The sequence below is a fragment of the Thunnus thynnus genome, chromosome 6 (assembly GCF_963924715.1).
Source record: "Thunnus thynnus chromosome 6, fThuThy2.1, whole genome shotgun sequence".
In the NCBI taxonomy this organism is placed as follows: domain Eukaryota; kingdom Metazoa; phylum Chordata; class Actinopteri; order Scombriformes; family Scombridae; genus Thunnus; species Thunnus thynnus.
Window position 1 is genome coordinate 22,401,665 of NC_089522.1, and position 17,668 is coordinate 22,419,332.

A 17,668-nucleotide genomic window follows, 5' to 3' on the forward strand; every position below is an offset into this window, starting at 1 on the left:
CGTGTGTGAGCATCAAAGCCTGAGCTTTTCTGCAAGAAAGTGTATTGCTGAAACCATGAATTTAAGATTATTTTTCAATTTGAAAGAGCATCGTGCTCGCTGCTCTGCTCCTCTGTTTGTGCATGTGCCCTTTTGGCATATTTGCTTAAAAAAAAGATTTAAACAATTATTCAATTATCAGAATAGTTGCAGATTAATTTTCTGTTGATTGACTAATCAATTAATCAACTAATAGTTGCGGCTCTACTGCTAGCCTCAGAGCCTTTTTTAGTAGAGATTAAAAACCTCAAGTTTGTAAAAGAAATTGTGGCTCTTTAAAATCATTAGTGTATCTTCTTGTGAATGAACAATCTGTCAGAGATATTTTGTGTTTAAAATGGATATCATGGCCTGATTGTGGCACAAAAGGAAAGCTCATGCAGTGTCCAAAATGTAAGAGGTTTGTCCTCTGGTTACACCACAGACATTAGTATTGATCTGTTTCCTGACGAGCATGAACACTTAAATTTCATGACAGTCAGTCTGGCTAGTTATCTGGCACGGGATTGTGGATATACTGGACAGTGTTGGAGTCAAACATTACACCAAGGATGCATTCACAGATGTACAAAAACACACTACCGACATGGCCACACATGCGCTCAACACACAAATGACACAGTGAAGACGTGCGCATGTCAGAGCTGGAGGGATAAGCACTTGTGCCTGATAATTAGAGGGTACATAAGCAATGTAATTGCAATGAGATGACGCACATATGCAATTAGCTACTACACAAGTTCATTAACAAAAAGACAGAGGTCTAACAGTACTAGTCACCTTGGCGTTAACACTCAATACATCGACAGTGCTGTGTGCCATCGAGTCTGCCCGGGATGAAATGCATCTTCCCCTGGAGACCGTAAGCCATTAGACTAGTGTTTCTGTCCTAGCCTACTCTGTGTGTGTGTGTGTGTGTGTGTGTGTGGCTTTATAAAGTCCTGATGAGAGCTTGTCTCCATAGACACTTTGCTGCCTGCCTACCGTCCTGCTTTGGATGCTGTTACCTGGTGAAGGTCTCAACAACAGCACCATTTCCTAATAGAGGCACCTGAATATTCCACAATATCCAACACAGCACCTATTTCTCCCTAAATTAAGATGGAATCTTCAATCATGTTGCCTTATTTCTGCTTAATATTTCACACTTACTTTCTGGATTTGGCATCACTTGTACATGATGCAATATCTATGCAAGCCACGTACAGTAGTTTCACTAACTTTGTGTGTCTGGCATTATAAAGACCAGAACCGTAGAGGCACAGTTTGTAACTCCTCCGTCAAATAATCTGTTTTCCCAGCTGATTGTTTCTGGAATGTTCATATGCTTCCATGATCCGATCTCTGTTTTAGTCCTGTATTGTTTTTGTTTTTTTTCTGCAGATATAATTAACCAGAGCTGTGCAGCATCTTTACCTGTTTGCACCATTCCTCATTAGACTGGAAAGCCTCGTCTGTTTTGAAAGACACTACAGAGAAGTGCATTGATTCCAGAAGAGAGAAAGATGGAGAGGAGGGGTGGGGGAGTGGAAGGGGGTGAATATGTGAGAAGAAGAGAAATGGGGAAGGAGAGGGATAGAAAGAGAGGAGAGAGGGAGTGAAAACAAAATGGGAGGGAGGGGAGAGAAAAGGCATGATAATGAGCCCTACCTCTGACACATCCTCCTGTTTCTATGGAGACCAAGGAGCCAATCGTGTGGCCTTGCTGAGGACTGTACTACTGAGAGCTGATAAGAGGGTGGATAGAGGTGCACACAGATGCGTCTGTGTGTTTATAAGAGGCGGTAAAATCTCCCAGCAGCTCTCCCGCAGGTTGTCCTCTTGCTTTTATTTAGGAGTGGCAGCCTCCCTCGGCACTGGTACCAGTAAAGAAATACCCACCATCCACCATGCTGTAAAACAGAGGCTTCTCATCAGTGCTTAACATACAGCTCCTTTAGCTTCTGGGCTCTATGACACACCCCTCCTCCTCCTCCTCCTCCTCCACCACCATCATCAGCTCCCCCCCCCCTACCCACCGCCAGCCTCTTGGATGCTCCTTGTTACATCACACACACTGCTCTCTGGCAGCCTGTGTTTGTGACTGGGAGGGAGAGGGAGAGTGAATGTGAGTGAGCCTGTGTGCGCACGCCGTCCCACCGTCGAGTCCCATTGACCAGCATACAGGATGGACAAACCAAGCGTGTGGCGCGCTGTGGTGAGCAGTACGGACCCCAGGCGAACGCGAGACCCCGGGTCCCACTCAAGCAGACCAGGCTCTGCAATGGGTTACCGGCTCTACGACATGTGAGTAGCATGTTTAGTGTGAATGCTGTTGAACGGGCAGACGGTCTCGCCTGCCTGGGCGGTACTGGTGTAGCACTCATTCATGGAGACAGCAATCGGGTGGGTGGCGGTAGAAAACTCGGTGTCTACCTCTCCAGTGTCTATGCTGAGTCACTTACGGCATCCAGACCTTGCTCTGTCCTCTCATGTTCCCTTCCTGTGCTCTTAGTAAACAACATCTCCCTCCTGGGGAGGGGCGGCGAGGTGGAACATGTTTGTGTGAATGGGATGAAAAGATTTCAACGAGATTAATTAAAACCATGTGTCTTGATACAAAGTGATGAAACTGGAGTGTGTTTTGTATTAGCGAGCCTTCTATTATGACTGAAATCACAACAGAGTCATGTGAGCGACGGTTTTAGAGCCTCGGGTGGCTGGGAAAAATTAGTCATTTCTGGATGATGCTGTGACAGCTCTGACTGGGCACATGAGTTCCTCACAGCTCCCTGCCGTATATTTGTGGGTGTGAGTGTGCTCTTCTGTGTGATTGGTACAATGTGTGTGTGTGTGTGTGTGTGTGTGTGTGTGTGTGTGCGTGCGTGTGTAAAATGCGGCTGGGTCTGAGCTGTTATTTTTGGGATGGTGTTGAGTCCTACTGGCTGAGAGTGGAAAGCTTACATTCAGTGAATCATGTCAGTTCTGATGGGATGAAAGGTGGAGAAAATTAAATTGTGTTGTTTTTTGGAGTTTGTTAGGGTTTTGATTTTTTTGTATGATGCTCTGTACACACAATCCACCCTCGCTTAGTGCACAACACCTACAGAATTTAGCTGAATAAGCATTCTGCTATGTTATTTCTCCGCAGAGCCACATTTAAGTTTGCTTTCCTTCTTGTGGCATTTAGCCTGCATCAGTTTGGACCCTTGATTCCTTTGCAACCCTGTAAGGGTAAACATGTATGTGAACACATGCATCTTTCACACATCTACTTACCAGCTGGTGCATAGCGTTGAACTGAATTACCCTGTCATGTCATGATCTAATACCATACATAGGGATCAGTCATTTTAATGAATATGAGACCTTCACAAGTCTCCATTGGGTCCTTCACAGGCAATCTACCCCTACCATTGACTGGATTAAATCTCTGCCTCGTTTCCATGTGTACAGCACACATCCATACACGAGTACATTCCTCAGATTCTCAAGTTCCTTTAGTGTCCCAGCAATTATAGTTTTTTTACATGCTTGATTAAAGATAACATTCCTATTTTTGCTGTTGCATAATAAGCAATTGAACATGGTGTGTGTGAGTCTGTGGTCTTGAGAGGCTTAGCTGATCCTCGTTTTCTTACAGCTTTAGCCCAAGGAGAGCTTTAACCACAGACAGTCACATGACCGGGCCGAGGGGCAGAACTCAGAAAGGTGAACGTGCGGTACAAATCAATGACTTTGTGAAAAATCCGCTGTTGCTGTTAGGGGACATAGGAGATGTGCCTCAGATTGACATTAATGTGTTGGCTTGACTCTCTGTCAAACAGACTGAGCCTCACAGTGTCTGGCCAATACTCCTTTAATGAGTATCTGGAGCAGGATGAGTCTGTTCTGTTGTAAATGTCATTTCATCATTGCTGGCAGGCCCCGATTCCTCTGGAATTCTAATATTGTGCCTGCAACACTGGAAGGCTAAGAGCAGGATATCCTGAGCTTAGTTGAAGGCTTCCTTGGCCTTTAAACACATTACACTTCACTACTCAGGCCTGAAGGGATGCAGAGGTTGCCTTAGGTTGAATATTGTAAAATACGACAGGATGTGAGGTGTGCTTTGTTCAGTCCAGCACACTAGCTAACTCTGCATGCAAGGCACGCTGAAGAAAGAGCAACTGAGGCATTTATAAAATCTATTCACACCAGGTTTGTCAAAGTGCCGTCATGTGTTCAGCACAAGGACAAGGAATTTAGTTAATTGGTTGTCATACAGTTAACTGGTGCGGAGGAATGTACAGCTGGTGCACACGCCAGGGAGAAATACTATAATATCACATTGACATTTGGTGCGAAAAACAAGATTTTATTATGTTTTGTGAAACTGTACAAAAAATTCGCACTGTAATGATGATTGAGTTGGTTTTGTCTGAGAGGTTATGACGTGTGTGTTTAGTGTTTGTCATAGGTCTGTAAATACTTTGCACCTTTATTGCTGCCCTGCTCAGTTTTTCAGTAGTTGTTCACCTGATTTATGCCTTAAAAAGGTATTATTTCTAATAATATGGGAATTCCAGATTATGAAAGGTATGTATGGAGTTGAGATGTGTATGTCTATTTTCAAAACCAAATGCTTGTTAACCCTCTCTTCCGTGACATCACCACTCAGGAGGTTTGATATTTGTGCGTAGATTATTTTCTGGGATTAACAATTGCTTTCCGTTACCCAACACACTAAATATATAACATTGAATGGACAATGTGGCTAATAAACATCAATGGGCTTTACCCTTCATTGAGATAATGTCACGCATTCTCAGAGGGCATTCATGCCATAAAGCCGGAATACCTACTCCCCATTATTGGCTGAGGGAGTCTTAATGCAATGCCCCTGCTCAAGTGACGCCAGTGCTGATGAAAAAGAGAGTGCGTCACCAGAGCTGACAGCACATTCCTCTACTTTGAGCCGGAGCCTTTGACAGCAGAGTGTGCTAGGTCTGCAGACTGAGAGAGTGCACAAAGACAACTGCCACCATAGCTCTGAATATGCCTCCAAATGTAGGATGCATGCCGCTATTGCATAAGAGAACAACTGCATACAATGTGTTGCTTTGCCAGCACATGGGCTGGCACAGAGCACGCTGTCAGTTCATATAGCGTCATTGGATGGGGGCATAATGCTACAGAACTGAGTGAGTCATTTGTTAAAGCAGGGATACACGCTGTATGTATGCACAGGCCTGTCATCATAATAAGCCTTTGATTTTTCACTTGTCTGATAGCTGCCATAAATTACTACAGACTTCCTGTAAAGTGGACATGATTGTAGCCATTAATGCTCCATGATTATGACTTTAGTCATTATAGCAAGGATATTTATTGATCAGCTCTTTGATCCCCTCTTAATGACTTTGACAGATAGCAGGAGATTAACACCCTGATATTTCCTCTTATGCACCAATAAGGATGTGCTGACAGAAGAGACTAGAATAGAGCAGATTAAAGAATAATAAAGAATAATAGATCATGAACAGAGTAGAACGGATCAAAGAAGAAGAATCACCTTACTGAGGTGTTTTGACAGCACAGGTGTTAGATAGCTCCAACCATAGATCAGTCAAGCAATGTGCTGTAGCTTTTTTTTTTTTTTTTTTTTTGTCCTACCAGTGTTACAGTAGCATTTTGGCTTCTGTCAAAATAGCACAAACTTGGCTCAGGCTGTGCTCAGTCAGCTCAAAGCCTGTCATTTGCACACTAAAACATCAGCAGCTGGACATTTGCAGGCTGGCGCTGAGTTTTCAGTGGCTGAGTTTGCAGCTGGAGCCGTGTCAGCCCATGTGTAAGGATTATCAAACCAACGGGAGCTGTTGGGCTCTCAGGGGCACATCTCAGCGAGTTAAAGTTTCCTCAGGGGAGTAGCTAGTGCTGATGCATCCGCGGTTTAAAACAGCCCATAATAAGCCCCTGCCTTTGCCAATAGCAGCGTCAGAAGCGACAGCACAGAGGAGAGTTGGGTGCATCAGAAAAAGATGCATCTCCAGAACATTTTGTTCCTCTGGCAAAATTAAAAACAGATATGAGGGTATGTTTATCAGCAGTGATGTTATATAATAACAAGCATACCAAGATATCACTGAGCATGTTATCTGGTGTGTTAGTTCTTATTTCTAGGGTTTTCTGTTTCATAATAGGCAAAACGGTGCAACTTTCTCGCTTCAAGCCATTTCTCCGCAGTGCATACCGACTGACTCAGGCTTATGTATTCTGTCTGTACATGTGTTTCACTTTCATGACTCTGGAATTTCTGTGTGCGCTGTATTTGCTTACTTCATACAAGACCTGCTAATCCTATCAAGGATTTTAAACGGTGAATCATTGTGATGTGTTAACACTAGCTCAGTTATAAGCCAGCTCACATTATTCAACAAACCGTATCATTTATATGATTATTAAAGAAGAAAAAAAAATCATCTCTTCTCCTATATAGTAGTCTTGAGTGGTGACGTTTTGACAAATACAGTCTGCTGTGTTGGACATGTGCACTGTGCTGTTGTGTGCTGGTGGTCCTGTGTCTCAGTGTACCCTCTTTGACAGGGAAGACAGCACTCTCCATCCGTTCTGTTGCTTGGCCTCGGGATATAAAAGGCCTTCAAGATAGCTGGCAGAGACAGAAGACTATGGGATCTACCTTCAGCCAGCCGCAGAAGATTTTCTCTCCCTCTTTTGTCCTCTTTTTCTTCTCCTTGCTATTTGTCTGCGCCTGTGCTTTCTGCTTTAATGCAAAGCCAAAGCTGGAGGAGTGAGTCTGTTGTGATTATGGATCTCTCCTCTCCTCATCCTTCATGCCTCTTTCTTTCTCTCCTCCTGGTTTTGACCCCCTCCACCCTCCTTCTTTTCCTTCTCTGCTATTCTGTCCTTTTTTTTTTCTCCCTCCACATATCTTCTACATGGCTGCTTTCAGGCTGGCGGCTGAACAGCTGTACTGTACAGTGTGTGTGATGCAAGAGCTTGTGCTCATGCAAAACTGCGCTGTAACTTTCATGTAAGATTATCTCCCCAGTGCTTCTCTGTAAAATGATATTAAATGATATTATCTGCCCTGCAGTATAAACTAGCATGCTGGTGAGATACTCTTGAGCCTCTGCGCCTCCCTCTTCGCCTGTAATGGCATCACCCTGCTGACTGCAGGACTTTAGTTTTTATCCCAAACGGCATAAAAAAGAAGAGGAAGTGGAACTGTGTGGCACACCAGTTAGACACATATGCAAAGAGTTGAGGTCTGACAGTGTAAACTGACATCATAAATCATCCTGATGTTCCGTTTTAAACAGCGGTTTCCATTTACTAATCCTAAACTGTGTCTTAATGATCTAAAAATACATGTTTTTGTGTAGAGATGTTGAAGTTGTTCACCAGAAATCCAAGGTCTCACACTTACTGAATGCCTATCTGATGCGGTACAAATTAGAAATAAATATGATGCATTGTGGTGAACTACTCTGAGTGAATCAACATGCCTGTCATGCTCCTCATTCCCCCGATCACATCAGCTCATTGGCTCCTGAGCTCTGAAAGCATGGAAGTTACTCCAATCTGCCACCAGGGGGTGAACTTTTCTAAGACATCCTCTCACACTGGCTGTCCTTCACACAGATTTCAGTACAAGCTTGTGTTTTCTTGTATACTTGATGAAATCCTAGTTATAATAATGGCTTTATCTGGATTTTTTTTTACTTTTAGCTCAGTTTTCTATGATCTATGACGATTATCATATATAATGTTATCTCCACATTTCTTCTTTGGCACCCTTATAAAAGGATGAGTTTGCGGAATGGCCTAGCAAGACAGACGAAGGTTCAGGGGTTTGAATTAAGGTTACTGTCAAAACAGATCTCTTGTCGGTAGACCTTTTGGATCCCTTGCAGTCCTTTATAATCTTCCCTGCTTAATGTACTCATTCCTTTATGGTTTCTCCAGAGTGTTTTACGAACCTAAATAGGGCTCCCTGTCCACTTCTTTTCATTCAGCTCCCCGTTTCCCCTCTTCTCACACACCAGATGACTAGATGATTTTCTGCAGCTGTCCATTTTCTATTAAAGTGTTTATTGACTGCGTATCTCCAGCTCAGAGCAGGTCATGGTGAAATCCTTTGGGGAGTTTATCAGTGATTGACAGGGTCAATCCCAGGGAGAAGTGGGGTTCCTGCACTGTAATGCTCAATATAAGCCCATGTCAGTGCACTTATTCACCAGCAGCAACATTGAGACCATAAAATCTTGTCACAAAGCTTTTTGCATGAGGTAATTTACTGAGATGGATATCTGAGAAGATACGTCTTTTATAGCTTTTTGAATCTCAGAGACATTGTAGATTCATTTTGATTCACTTGTAATGCAACTGGGATTTTAGACAGGAAGGAAGGATTTGTCATATGTCATTTTTAAAGCCTTGCCGTACTTCTCACACACACATACTGACTTTCAAACACATGTTTTGTTGGCTTTGTGTGACCCATTTGACCTTGACTCTGACCTTTGCAGAAATGCGCTGACATTGCTTTTTGGGGTATATACGCTAAGTTGGGGAAGAGAGTAATGGTGGCTGGGAGAGTCCCAGTTGAGGCACTTATCATAAAACATGTAACCACAACATTCCAGGTTTGAATCCATCAAGGAACACGTTATTCCCTCTCTCCAGTATTTTCTGTTACTTCCCACTCATGGGTGAAATAAAGGTAAGAATGTCTTTCAAATAAAATAATTGGTGGTGAATAATTCGTTGCACCTCTTTGCCACACCTCTTTCAAAATCCCCAAAAAATGTTGACACCTTGAACATGTTAACTCACAGTGAAACCGAAGGTGTAGGTGGTTGCGTGCAGGCATTGTGATAAGTGGAAAGAACTTTCATTTAATAGGCAGCTTTTAGCGCAAGCATACCAGCTCACCATGAAAACGGACATGCCAATGCATGCCATGCTGAACTCTCCATCAACTCACTAAATCATATCCTGTTGTGCTTGTGTATAGACACACTTACTCAGCTCTTTATCCTACAAAAAAACAAATAATAGCCTGTCATGTGTGTTTGAATCAAAGCCATCTGCCTTTCATGCCAGTTAATACTGCAATAATTGCTCTTCCTTGCCTTTGACAGACTCTAGCATGTTCTGTTCACAGAAACAGTGGGGTTTCCACCCACACTTACCACTGAAAGCAACTTCACATGAATTACAAAGAGGAAACTAAAAGGGTTCTCCATCTGGCATGACCCACATGAGTAAATCATCACGATGAGCAACAGGAATAATATGCATTTGGAAACAGTGGAAACAATATTTTTAAGTGCAGTCGCTTATACCTTTTTACTGTGGCATTAATTGTGCTTGGTAGATTTTATCTCCTGTGTTGGCCTCTTTTTCTAAATGTTATGTGCTAATCTGCTCTAAATGCGTCTTTACTTTCCAACAAATGATGTGAAACTTCACTGACATTCAAAAAACAAAAAGATAATCACACTAGTTACGTAGGGAGAATGTAAAATGTTAACTCACTCGCTGCCATTTTACATCAAGGCAAATTGAGATGAAGAGCACAGATAAAAGATGCTGTCAGTGTGTGGTCACTTTCTGTGAGATGTGTGTAAATCAGGAGGCCTGAATTGTGACAAAAGGCTGATGAATGGTTGTTTAGATTAATTAATTCCTTAGTTTCCCTGCTGTTCACACATGCTCTCAGTATAGCCTTTGTGTCGTTCTGGCCTTTCTATATCTTGGCTGGAAAAAACAGAATAAGGCCATATTGTGCCAGGAGCTGTGTGAAAAGAGTCATGTGGAGATCACTTGTCAACAGATCTAACTATCCCAATTAGTGTGTTAATGTGTAATATACACACATATTTGTGCGTGCTTGTCTATTTGCGTGTTTGTGCTTGCATATGCGAGTCTGCTTGTTTGTGTAAATATGCAGTATTTTCAGTGTTTGCGTGTTTGGACACTGCCAGTGGCTGAATATTTATGAGAGGCCCCTCCACACCCCTTTCCCATGACTGCTAGGACCGGGTGGCACTGCAGCGTGGCACTGCATCTCAGGCAGAGAAAGAACAGCACTGTGCTTGTGTTCGAATGCAACCCCCCCCCCTTTAGCAAGAAAAATAGAGCAACATTTTATGTCTTAAGTCTTATGGCTCTTCTAAGTAGCACATTTTGACATGCTTCGTGTTAAGACATGCACTTCTTTGATCCAAATTTAACAAACTGGTCTTTTATACACAGATATTTCTGCATACCTCTGCCAGTGCACCATTCATACATCATCTCAGCCTTGCTTTTTAATTCACTTCATGAATCACTCTGTTGGCTATAACTGAGCATTTGCTCAATAAATCGTGTTGCTGTTGTGTTTTCTGTAACGCTTTCATGACCTTGATGAGTCAAACAATGCAGTATTTCCTTTATTAGACACTAACAAAACATGAGAGTGCTTGAAGCTCATATTTATTTGAACAAAGCATGTGTATAAACTCATGTGGTCATACAACATTGCAGCAGCCCCTCCCAGCATGAAAAGCCGACCAATCGCGGGCTTCTCTGCTAAGCTTCCATTTGAAGCTTCAGTAGTACGGTAGTGTTGCCCAGCAACCGGAATCGGCACATTTCTGGGAGGTCCTGTGTGGATGGCAGTGGCTGTAAGAGGGAGAGGGAGACAGAGAGAGCAAGAGGGAGAAGGGGGCAGAGATAGGAGGAGAGAAGGTTCAGAATTCCACTGGAGGAAGGAGGAAAGAGAGGAAAAAGGATGATGTTAGGCTTAAGAAGGAGCCACACTCATTAGAAAGTTTGTTCTTGCAGCAGAGGAGGAGACAGAAGCAGAGGGAGGCCATTGATGATCCCTGTTGAGTCTGTGCCTGTTCAAACAAGCGATGAGTGAGTTTTTAGAGGATACCTCCTCTTACCTGAGCTCCTATACATTCCAGTACCTGTGCCTGCTGGAGCGGTGCAGAGCTTCGTCTGTAGCCATGATGTCTCAGAGGATCCAGGGCTGACGCACTGTGTGGAGGGACCGGCACAGAGGACAGACTGACTGACCTGGATAAGAGCTAAACAGAGCCGAAGCAGCCACTATAGAGCTTCTTTTGGGTGGTGGATCCCAAGCATTAATACTTGGTCCAAATCAATCCTAGAGGGTTCCTGATAGGCCTGGCTTTCTGGGTTGGTGATGACCGAGACAGGTCCAGGAGTGATGTGGTTGTTCTGGGCGGGTTAAAACCACTCCGGCTGTCATCCAGTGGCAGTGACGAGGCTTGAGCTCCAGAGGAGGACAGACGTAACCCAACGTCCATGCCAGGGATTCACTGGCTGAAGAAATGAGCAGGGTTCTGTGCGTCTGGTGCCATGGCGCCTTTTAATGTTCTTGCTGCTGTTCTGCCCTGTTGATTGTCTGAGCTGAGGATGTGGAAGTTCAAAGCCTTTTGCCTGGATTACTGGCATGTGCTGTGTTTGCACCCACACAACAACTTTTATAAGAGGTATGTTTAAAGATGGCTGCAGTCATGTTTGGCGTAGATCATTTTTGTACTCTTTGTGCTATGTGTTTTGAACAACTCATAATTATCACAGAGCGCTGTCAGCTTGTTGATGTTGGTGCCTCTGTTGAAGTGCTTCCAACATTAAGCAAATCAGTATGTTTTAAAACAGACTCTAGAATTACTTCAAGTGATTGATAGAGAAACTGTTGTGGTGCTGGAATCTACAAGCTGACATACTGGCTGAACTGAGAGAGACATTACTCAGGGGCGTGCTAGCTGGCTGAACCGTGATCAATTTCCCAGCGCAAACCAGGTTACGTCTGTTATTTTGTAGAAGCACTTGGTTAAGTAACTTGGCACTTTGAATGATCTTGTTTGTGTCGGTTGTCTGTTTAGCGTTGGCACTGCTGAAAAGAAGGAGATGAGCTGGCTCTGACTGAATTTATTCGTCTCTTTTCCACTGGGACCTCTCCCTGTTCACCTTTCACCTACTGCATAATCTATGACTGATTACTGAGTGTAGCTTTGCAGCTCGCATCAAGGTTGGCAAAGAAATCTATATTTTACTGTATGGATCTATAATGTGTTTTGAGGTTTGTTCTGCTTTCACCACAACATGCCAATCATGTCGTCAGATTAGATTTAATGCCTTTTGGTGACACTTCAAACAGTAAATCACAGCGGTAAATCAGAGGGTGCAAGATATATAACATCTTGAGGATCGTGGTTTCCTTTGATTTGAATTCATCATATTAGAGGAAGACATGTAGACGTTTGTGTCTCACAGTTTCCAGGTATGTTAAAAAGGTGCACACTCCTCTCTCACACTGTGTAAATTACATGCCCCATCCCCCTGCTGCTGTGTTGAGTCCATAAAAAACCTCTCATGTCTTTTATTGCCTATCACGACAGATATCTGATGCTCCACACTCCATGAAAGACACACCAGCTCCTCAAACTGAGATGCATGTTGAGCCTGTTTATGCAAAGCAACCATTATTTCCTGGAAATGTCAAGAAAAGCAGGAATGTTTTTTCCGTGATGATGATGATGAAGGGCTTAAACATTTGTGTGGTTTCACTTTTTCCTCACTCTACCAAATGTCTGATACTCTATAATCTCACATGTATTTCAAGCTGCAATTTCAGCTTCAGAGTGACTGAAGTTCCTCAGAATTGTTACCCTCCTCTTATACAACACAGTTTAGATCCTTAGTTTTGCAGTTGTCAGACAAGAATCTGCCGTTATATTCAGCTACAATATTTTGGTCCAGTTCCCTCCTGCTACAGCACATCAGATAGATCTAACCGCTAATGTTTGCAGAGGTTTCCTTCATGCGCGTCCCGCCATGCAGATGTTTGATGTCTGAATCACAAACGAGCCGCGGTGTGAAGACACCGATACAGGATCTGTGAAATTCATGCCGTCTGTTACATCTCTATATGCTAATGCATTCACACACATATAAATACGCAGTTTGTCATAAGCGTTAGTATTCTGAAGGTGAGGAATACAGTATGTCCATGATTTATTAATAATGCATCACCGATTTAGCTGGCAACGTCTCTGAACGCAGGCTCTAGGGAATCCCCCCCAGCTGTAGGTGCAGCATCAGTAACACATGACTTTAGTATTATAATCGCCTTTTTTAGTCTGTTTTTATCTTCTTCTTGAGTATTTTTAGTGTTTCAAATCACAGACTTCTGACTAAATCATTAAATCGTCTGCTAACAGCTGATCTCAGTCTGACTCAGTGGTTGTTGGAATTATTTAGGATGATTGTTTTGTTTTTTTTCTCACACACTCTGAACAGCTCATTATGTGTCCAATTCCACAGAGTTACTGGAATATCATGGTCATTGGGCGTAACTCATTACATTGCTCAAGCTTCAGTGTAACATAGTCAGATTGTATCCTAGGACTGAGAGCTTGTTGTTAAAGCAAGGTTAGTGTAGTAACTCAAAACAGCCTCTCCCAGCTGCTGAACTGGGGTTCACCCTCCCTCCTGCGTTGCCTTCCCATTGAGAGCAGTGTGATTGTTGGACACAAGCCCAAGTATTACCATACACACAAATACTGAAAACTCTCCCGTGCTCTCTCTATCTCTCCGTCTATCTCTATCACTCTATTTTCCTATCTTGCGCTGTTAAAGTCACATCCACATAAACACAAGCACACATCAAAAACACAACACAGGCCCTGCCCATCACCACTGGGGAGCATCTTGGGAGCAGCTGATGAGTCAAAGATTGCATTGGACAGAAGAAAAAGGAACAAAAAGGGAAGGGGTGTCTGCAGAGAGGGGAAAGAGGGCTGGTGTGTGGTTCGTTGTGGGTGGAGAGCTTTTGTTAAGAAGAGGGATGATTTTCTTCTGCTATACGTACTGGGCCTTTACCTTACTTGGTCATCAGGCTGCTTGCTTGGGCAGCAACTCTGAGCCCAACATAAACTAGGGCAGGGAGAGCTTCTAAAAGGCACAGACAAAGTAACTTTAGCAGCGAAAGAATGAATTTCTCTGTGGGTTTTCTATGGAAAGTGAAGGATGTGGGGTGTAATTTGTGGTCGAGAAGGGAGTGAGCACAGACTGTACTTCTTCTGGCTTCTTTAGGGGGAGTTGCTGCAGTTTTGTGTTTTTGAAACTTTTTTGAAACTTCCTCTTTGTGCCATGCACATTTTTTTCGGGCATGTCCGATGCCTCCGGTGATGTCACTGCCGTGTGGAATGCGATGTGGAAGTACTGCATTTCTAGCCGAACTATAAGGTAGGAGACCATCTGGCATAAACCAGTGTGGATGAGAGTGGCCTGCAGTATAAGTGGTGGTTGTTTTTTCGACTGACCGCAGCAGTCTGTGCAGATATTTCTGACGTCTGACTGATCAAATAACATTCCTGTCTATATGCTCAAGCTTGGTGGTTTCCTTTCCAGAACCATGGAAATATATTATCACTGGTTGAAAAGGCAGAAGGCAGACAGGGAACAGTAAAGACATTTTCAAGGTCTTTCAGGGCTGTCTGCTCTATCAAGGACATGTCTTTGATAATAAAGACTTAAGAATAATCTGGTCATTCTTTTTTCATCTGTCTTAAGCCTTTTTATCACTTATCTTTGTCTTACCGTAGAGGTGTAAAGCATGAATGTCCTCTTACATACAGTATTCAAATCTCTCTCTGAATGAACACAGAAACCAGCACAAAGATATCTATTCTTCTATATAATGTAGAGAAGATTTTCTTTCCTCCTTACATTATTCAAAGTCCATAGTGACGAGATTATGTGATGAATTGAATGATTCATTTTGTCTCTTCCTTTGTACCTTTCTATGACATTCAACCTGTCACTTGATTATAGATATGGAGCCTGAAGGGAAAAGTTCTTTTCTACTTATGTCACTCCAAATGTCCAAACATACAGGCCTCTCCCTTAACTGCTTTTTGACTTTTGTCACCATTATTCTTTTTCAGATCATACATAAATGAATAAAATCACACTGGAGGAAGGCTCCCAGACATTATGTCGGTCATCAACCTAAACATACAGTATATACATACTACTGAACATATTACACAAACATTAGAGTCTGACCCATACTGGATTTTTAGGGCGGATAGCAATATAGATTTTGGAGAGATTGAAAACCTGATAACAATATCAGTTGATTTTAACAAAAACACATAACATAAACCTGGTTATTTAAGAGTTGTGATAATATATGTACTAATTGGGACATTTTACAGTTGAAAAAGAAACTTCCTGTCCTGTCTGTCCTTATAAACCTCTCAATAGTACCTTTCTAACCCCCTTCAAAGTACTCCCCTTGAGATGCGATACACTTGTTCCAGCACTTCTCCCATTCATGGAAACATTTCCTGTAGTCATCTTTTGTCATCATGTCCAGAAGCCTCTGTGTTTTTTCCTGGATTTCTTCTACAGTGGTGAATCTTCTCTCTTTCAGTCCCAGTTTTAGTTTCACAAAGCTGTAGGCGTACGCTACCCAGCTGCAAATCCAACAACTACACCCAACTCTTGTTGTATTGATGGCTTCTGGGAATTCTTGGGTCACTTTCGTATGCTATAAGCTAATGTCACAGGAAAATATTGGCCAGACAATTTATTGGTTGGGCATTTTTATACCATTATCTAGTCATTTACCTTACTTTAGTCAATAACCTCCCAAATTAAGCTGCTTCTTGCTCCTCCACTCCTTAAATTCTTGCCTCCCTTTGCTGTCTATCCTTTTGTATTCCCATCCCTTCCTATTTTCCTGCATGGTACATGGTGTGAGAAACAAATAAAACTATATTTTTGAGCCAATGAAGAAAGGTGTAGACATCCTGAATGCATTCATGCTAACTTACTAAATGTCTGAGGGATTAAAGTAACAAGGTGATACAATGTGTTTCTAAAACAGGAATCCTGTAGCAGTGACACCGTAGAAACCAGGGTACATCTGATCTGTCTCTTGTTCTGTGTCAGAGAGCGCAACGACTGCATTACTTATTTAATGCATGTAGATCTGGAGCTTGTCACTGGTGCATCCTTGTCCCATAGTGGATTTCCATGGGCCGGAGTACAGGAGGAAGCTCTGTGGAGTCTCTTGTGAATGAACTAGGATATTAAACACCTCCTGACAGAACTGCACTGCTTCATGGTAGGTAAATGGCTCCAACAGGACATTAACATAAATTGGTGTTGGTCTGAACAGGAACTCCTGCTGGAGAGCAGCTGATTTAACATCATGCACGTAGATCAAATGAGAGCAGGCACTGACTGCTTTGTCGGTCCCCTGCTTTGGTACGCTGGCTATATAACAAGTGAGGTCTTTTTTTGGGGGGGGGTTGAGAGGAACTGCTTGTAATGGAAAAGTAGGAACCTGCCAAAGCGAGCTTGCAGTTCCACTGTGCTGTGGTGAGTGAAAAAATACTCTCCAGGGTGGAAAAGCTTAGACGTGTCTAGGATGGAAGCCGTATTCTGGTCAGAAATGCCATGATGATGGAGATGCGAAGAGGTTGTTATGGTGGTTCTCAAGTTGCAGTTAGCTCTTAAAAGTAAAATTGAATGTTTTTCCTGCTTGTGACATTGGTTCTGAGTAGATCCAAATTCATAATATTGTTCCTCTTGTAATTATAGTATTCATCAGTTGAATTGGACCATAATCACTCAAAGTGGTGCCAAGTCCAAATGTAGGTGCTCATAGTTGATTCAGCATATTTCCGCTCACCTGTTTGTAAATTTTATTTTTCATGCATGTCCAAATGCTTATCTAGCGGAAAATAGGTTTACACTGCAAGAATCTGTATCCTCTGGCTATTTCCATGGGCAGGCTTCCACAGTGGGGATGCATCATTAAGCTTGTTTTATTTTTTTATTTAGTAGCCATGACCAGAAAAAGAGCTTGATGCGTCTTTGTGCTTTGGTTTATCTGACATCTAAAGCACTTTATATGCACACAGGCTTTTTCTGATCTATGCTTAAGTTGCAGTCAGTGTCCAAACCTCTGAATAATTTACACTTGTGTCTCTCCCAGAGGGACATCAGCATTGTGTGGGAAGATAGTTTTTTTTCCTCCTCTTTATATTACCCTTATATTACATTTAAGAATAATAGTTCTCTCTATAATAGTTTGCCTCCCTTGTTTTGCTGAAAGGACATCTGATCATGACAGTAATAAATAGGCTAATGTCCATGAGGGAAATTCTTATGAATAAACTACAGTCTCACTGTCTGATCACGTCGTATTGCTGCAGGGTTGCAACATTATGGGAGAATATATTTGCAAGCATTGCCTGTGCTGCAGTATCTACACTGCTCATGTTAAGCTGTACAGCTTTTGAAATGCTAATCATCTGAAGAAGCCAGTTTGTTTACTCTAATGCACAAGAATGCCACCTTCTAGAGAGAGCACTTTTCATGATCAGGATATTTACTGAGGTGTCTGATGAGGAAAATGCATACAGCACAAATAAACATGCATACGTTAGGAGAAATTGTCATGTTTCTCTTCTCCCAGTCTCCCAGTCTTCATTTTTGTACATATTATATGTACACTATGATTAAAGCAAGGGGCCAAAATATGTGTTGCCTCTGCTCTTCTCTTTGTGATCAGTGGGGAGGCTGTGAAAGCTCAGAGGGAAACACA

At 42.5% G+C, this 17,668-nt stretch overlaps 1 protein-coding gene across 6 annotated transcripts in view; it reads left to right on the forward strand.

The window, feature by feature from the left end:
* The window catches only part of LOC137184728 (IQ motif and SEC7 domain-containing protein 1-like), a 93,848-nt gene that overhangs the window by 36,500 nt on the left and 39,680 nt on the right, over positions 1-17,668 (forward strand). The window contains exon 1 of one of the 6 annotated variants that reach the window (XM_067592680.1): positions 2,187-2,325. The exons of 3 other annotated variants lie outside the window; for them this stretch is intronic. In XM_067592680.1, coding sequence (XP_067448781.1) covers positions 2,207-2,325 — 119 coding nt within the window. In that variant the 5' untranslated portion in view covers positions 2,187-2,206. Of the gene's footprint in view, positions 1-2,186; positions 2,326-10,748; positions 11,532-13,850; positions 14,293-17,668 lie in introns of those variants that run through there. 2 more of the 6 variants (XM_067592683.1, XM_067592682.1) reach the window with 2 other exon arrangements.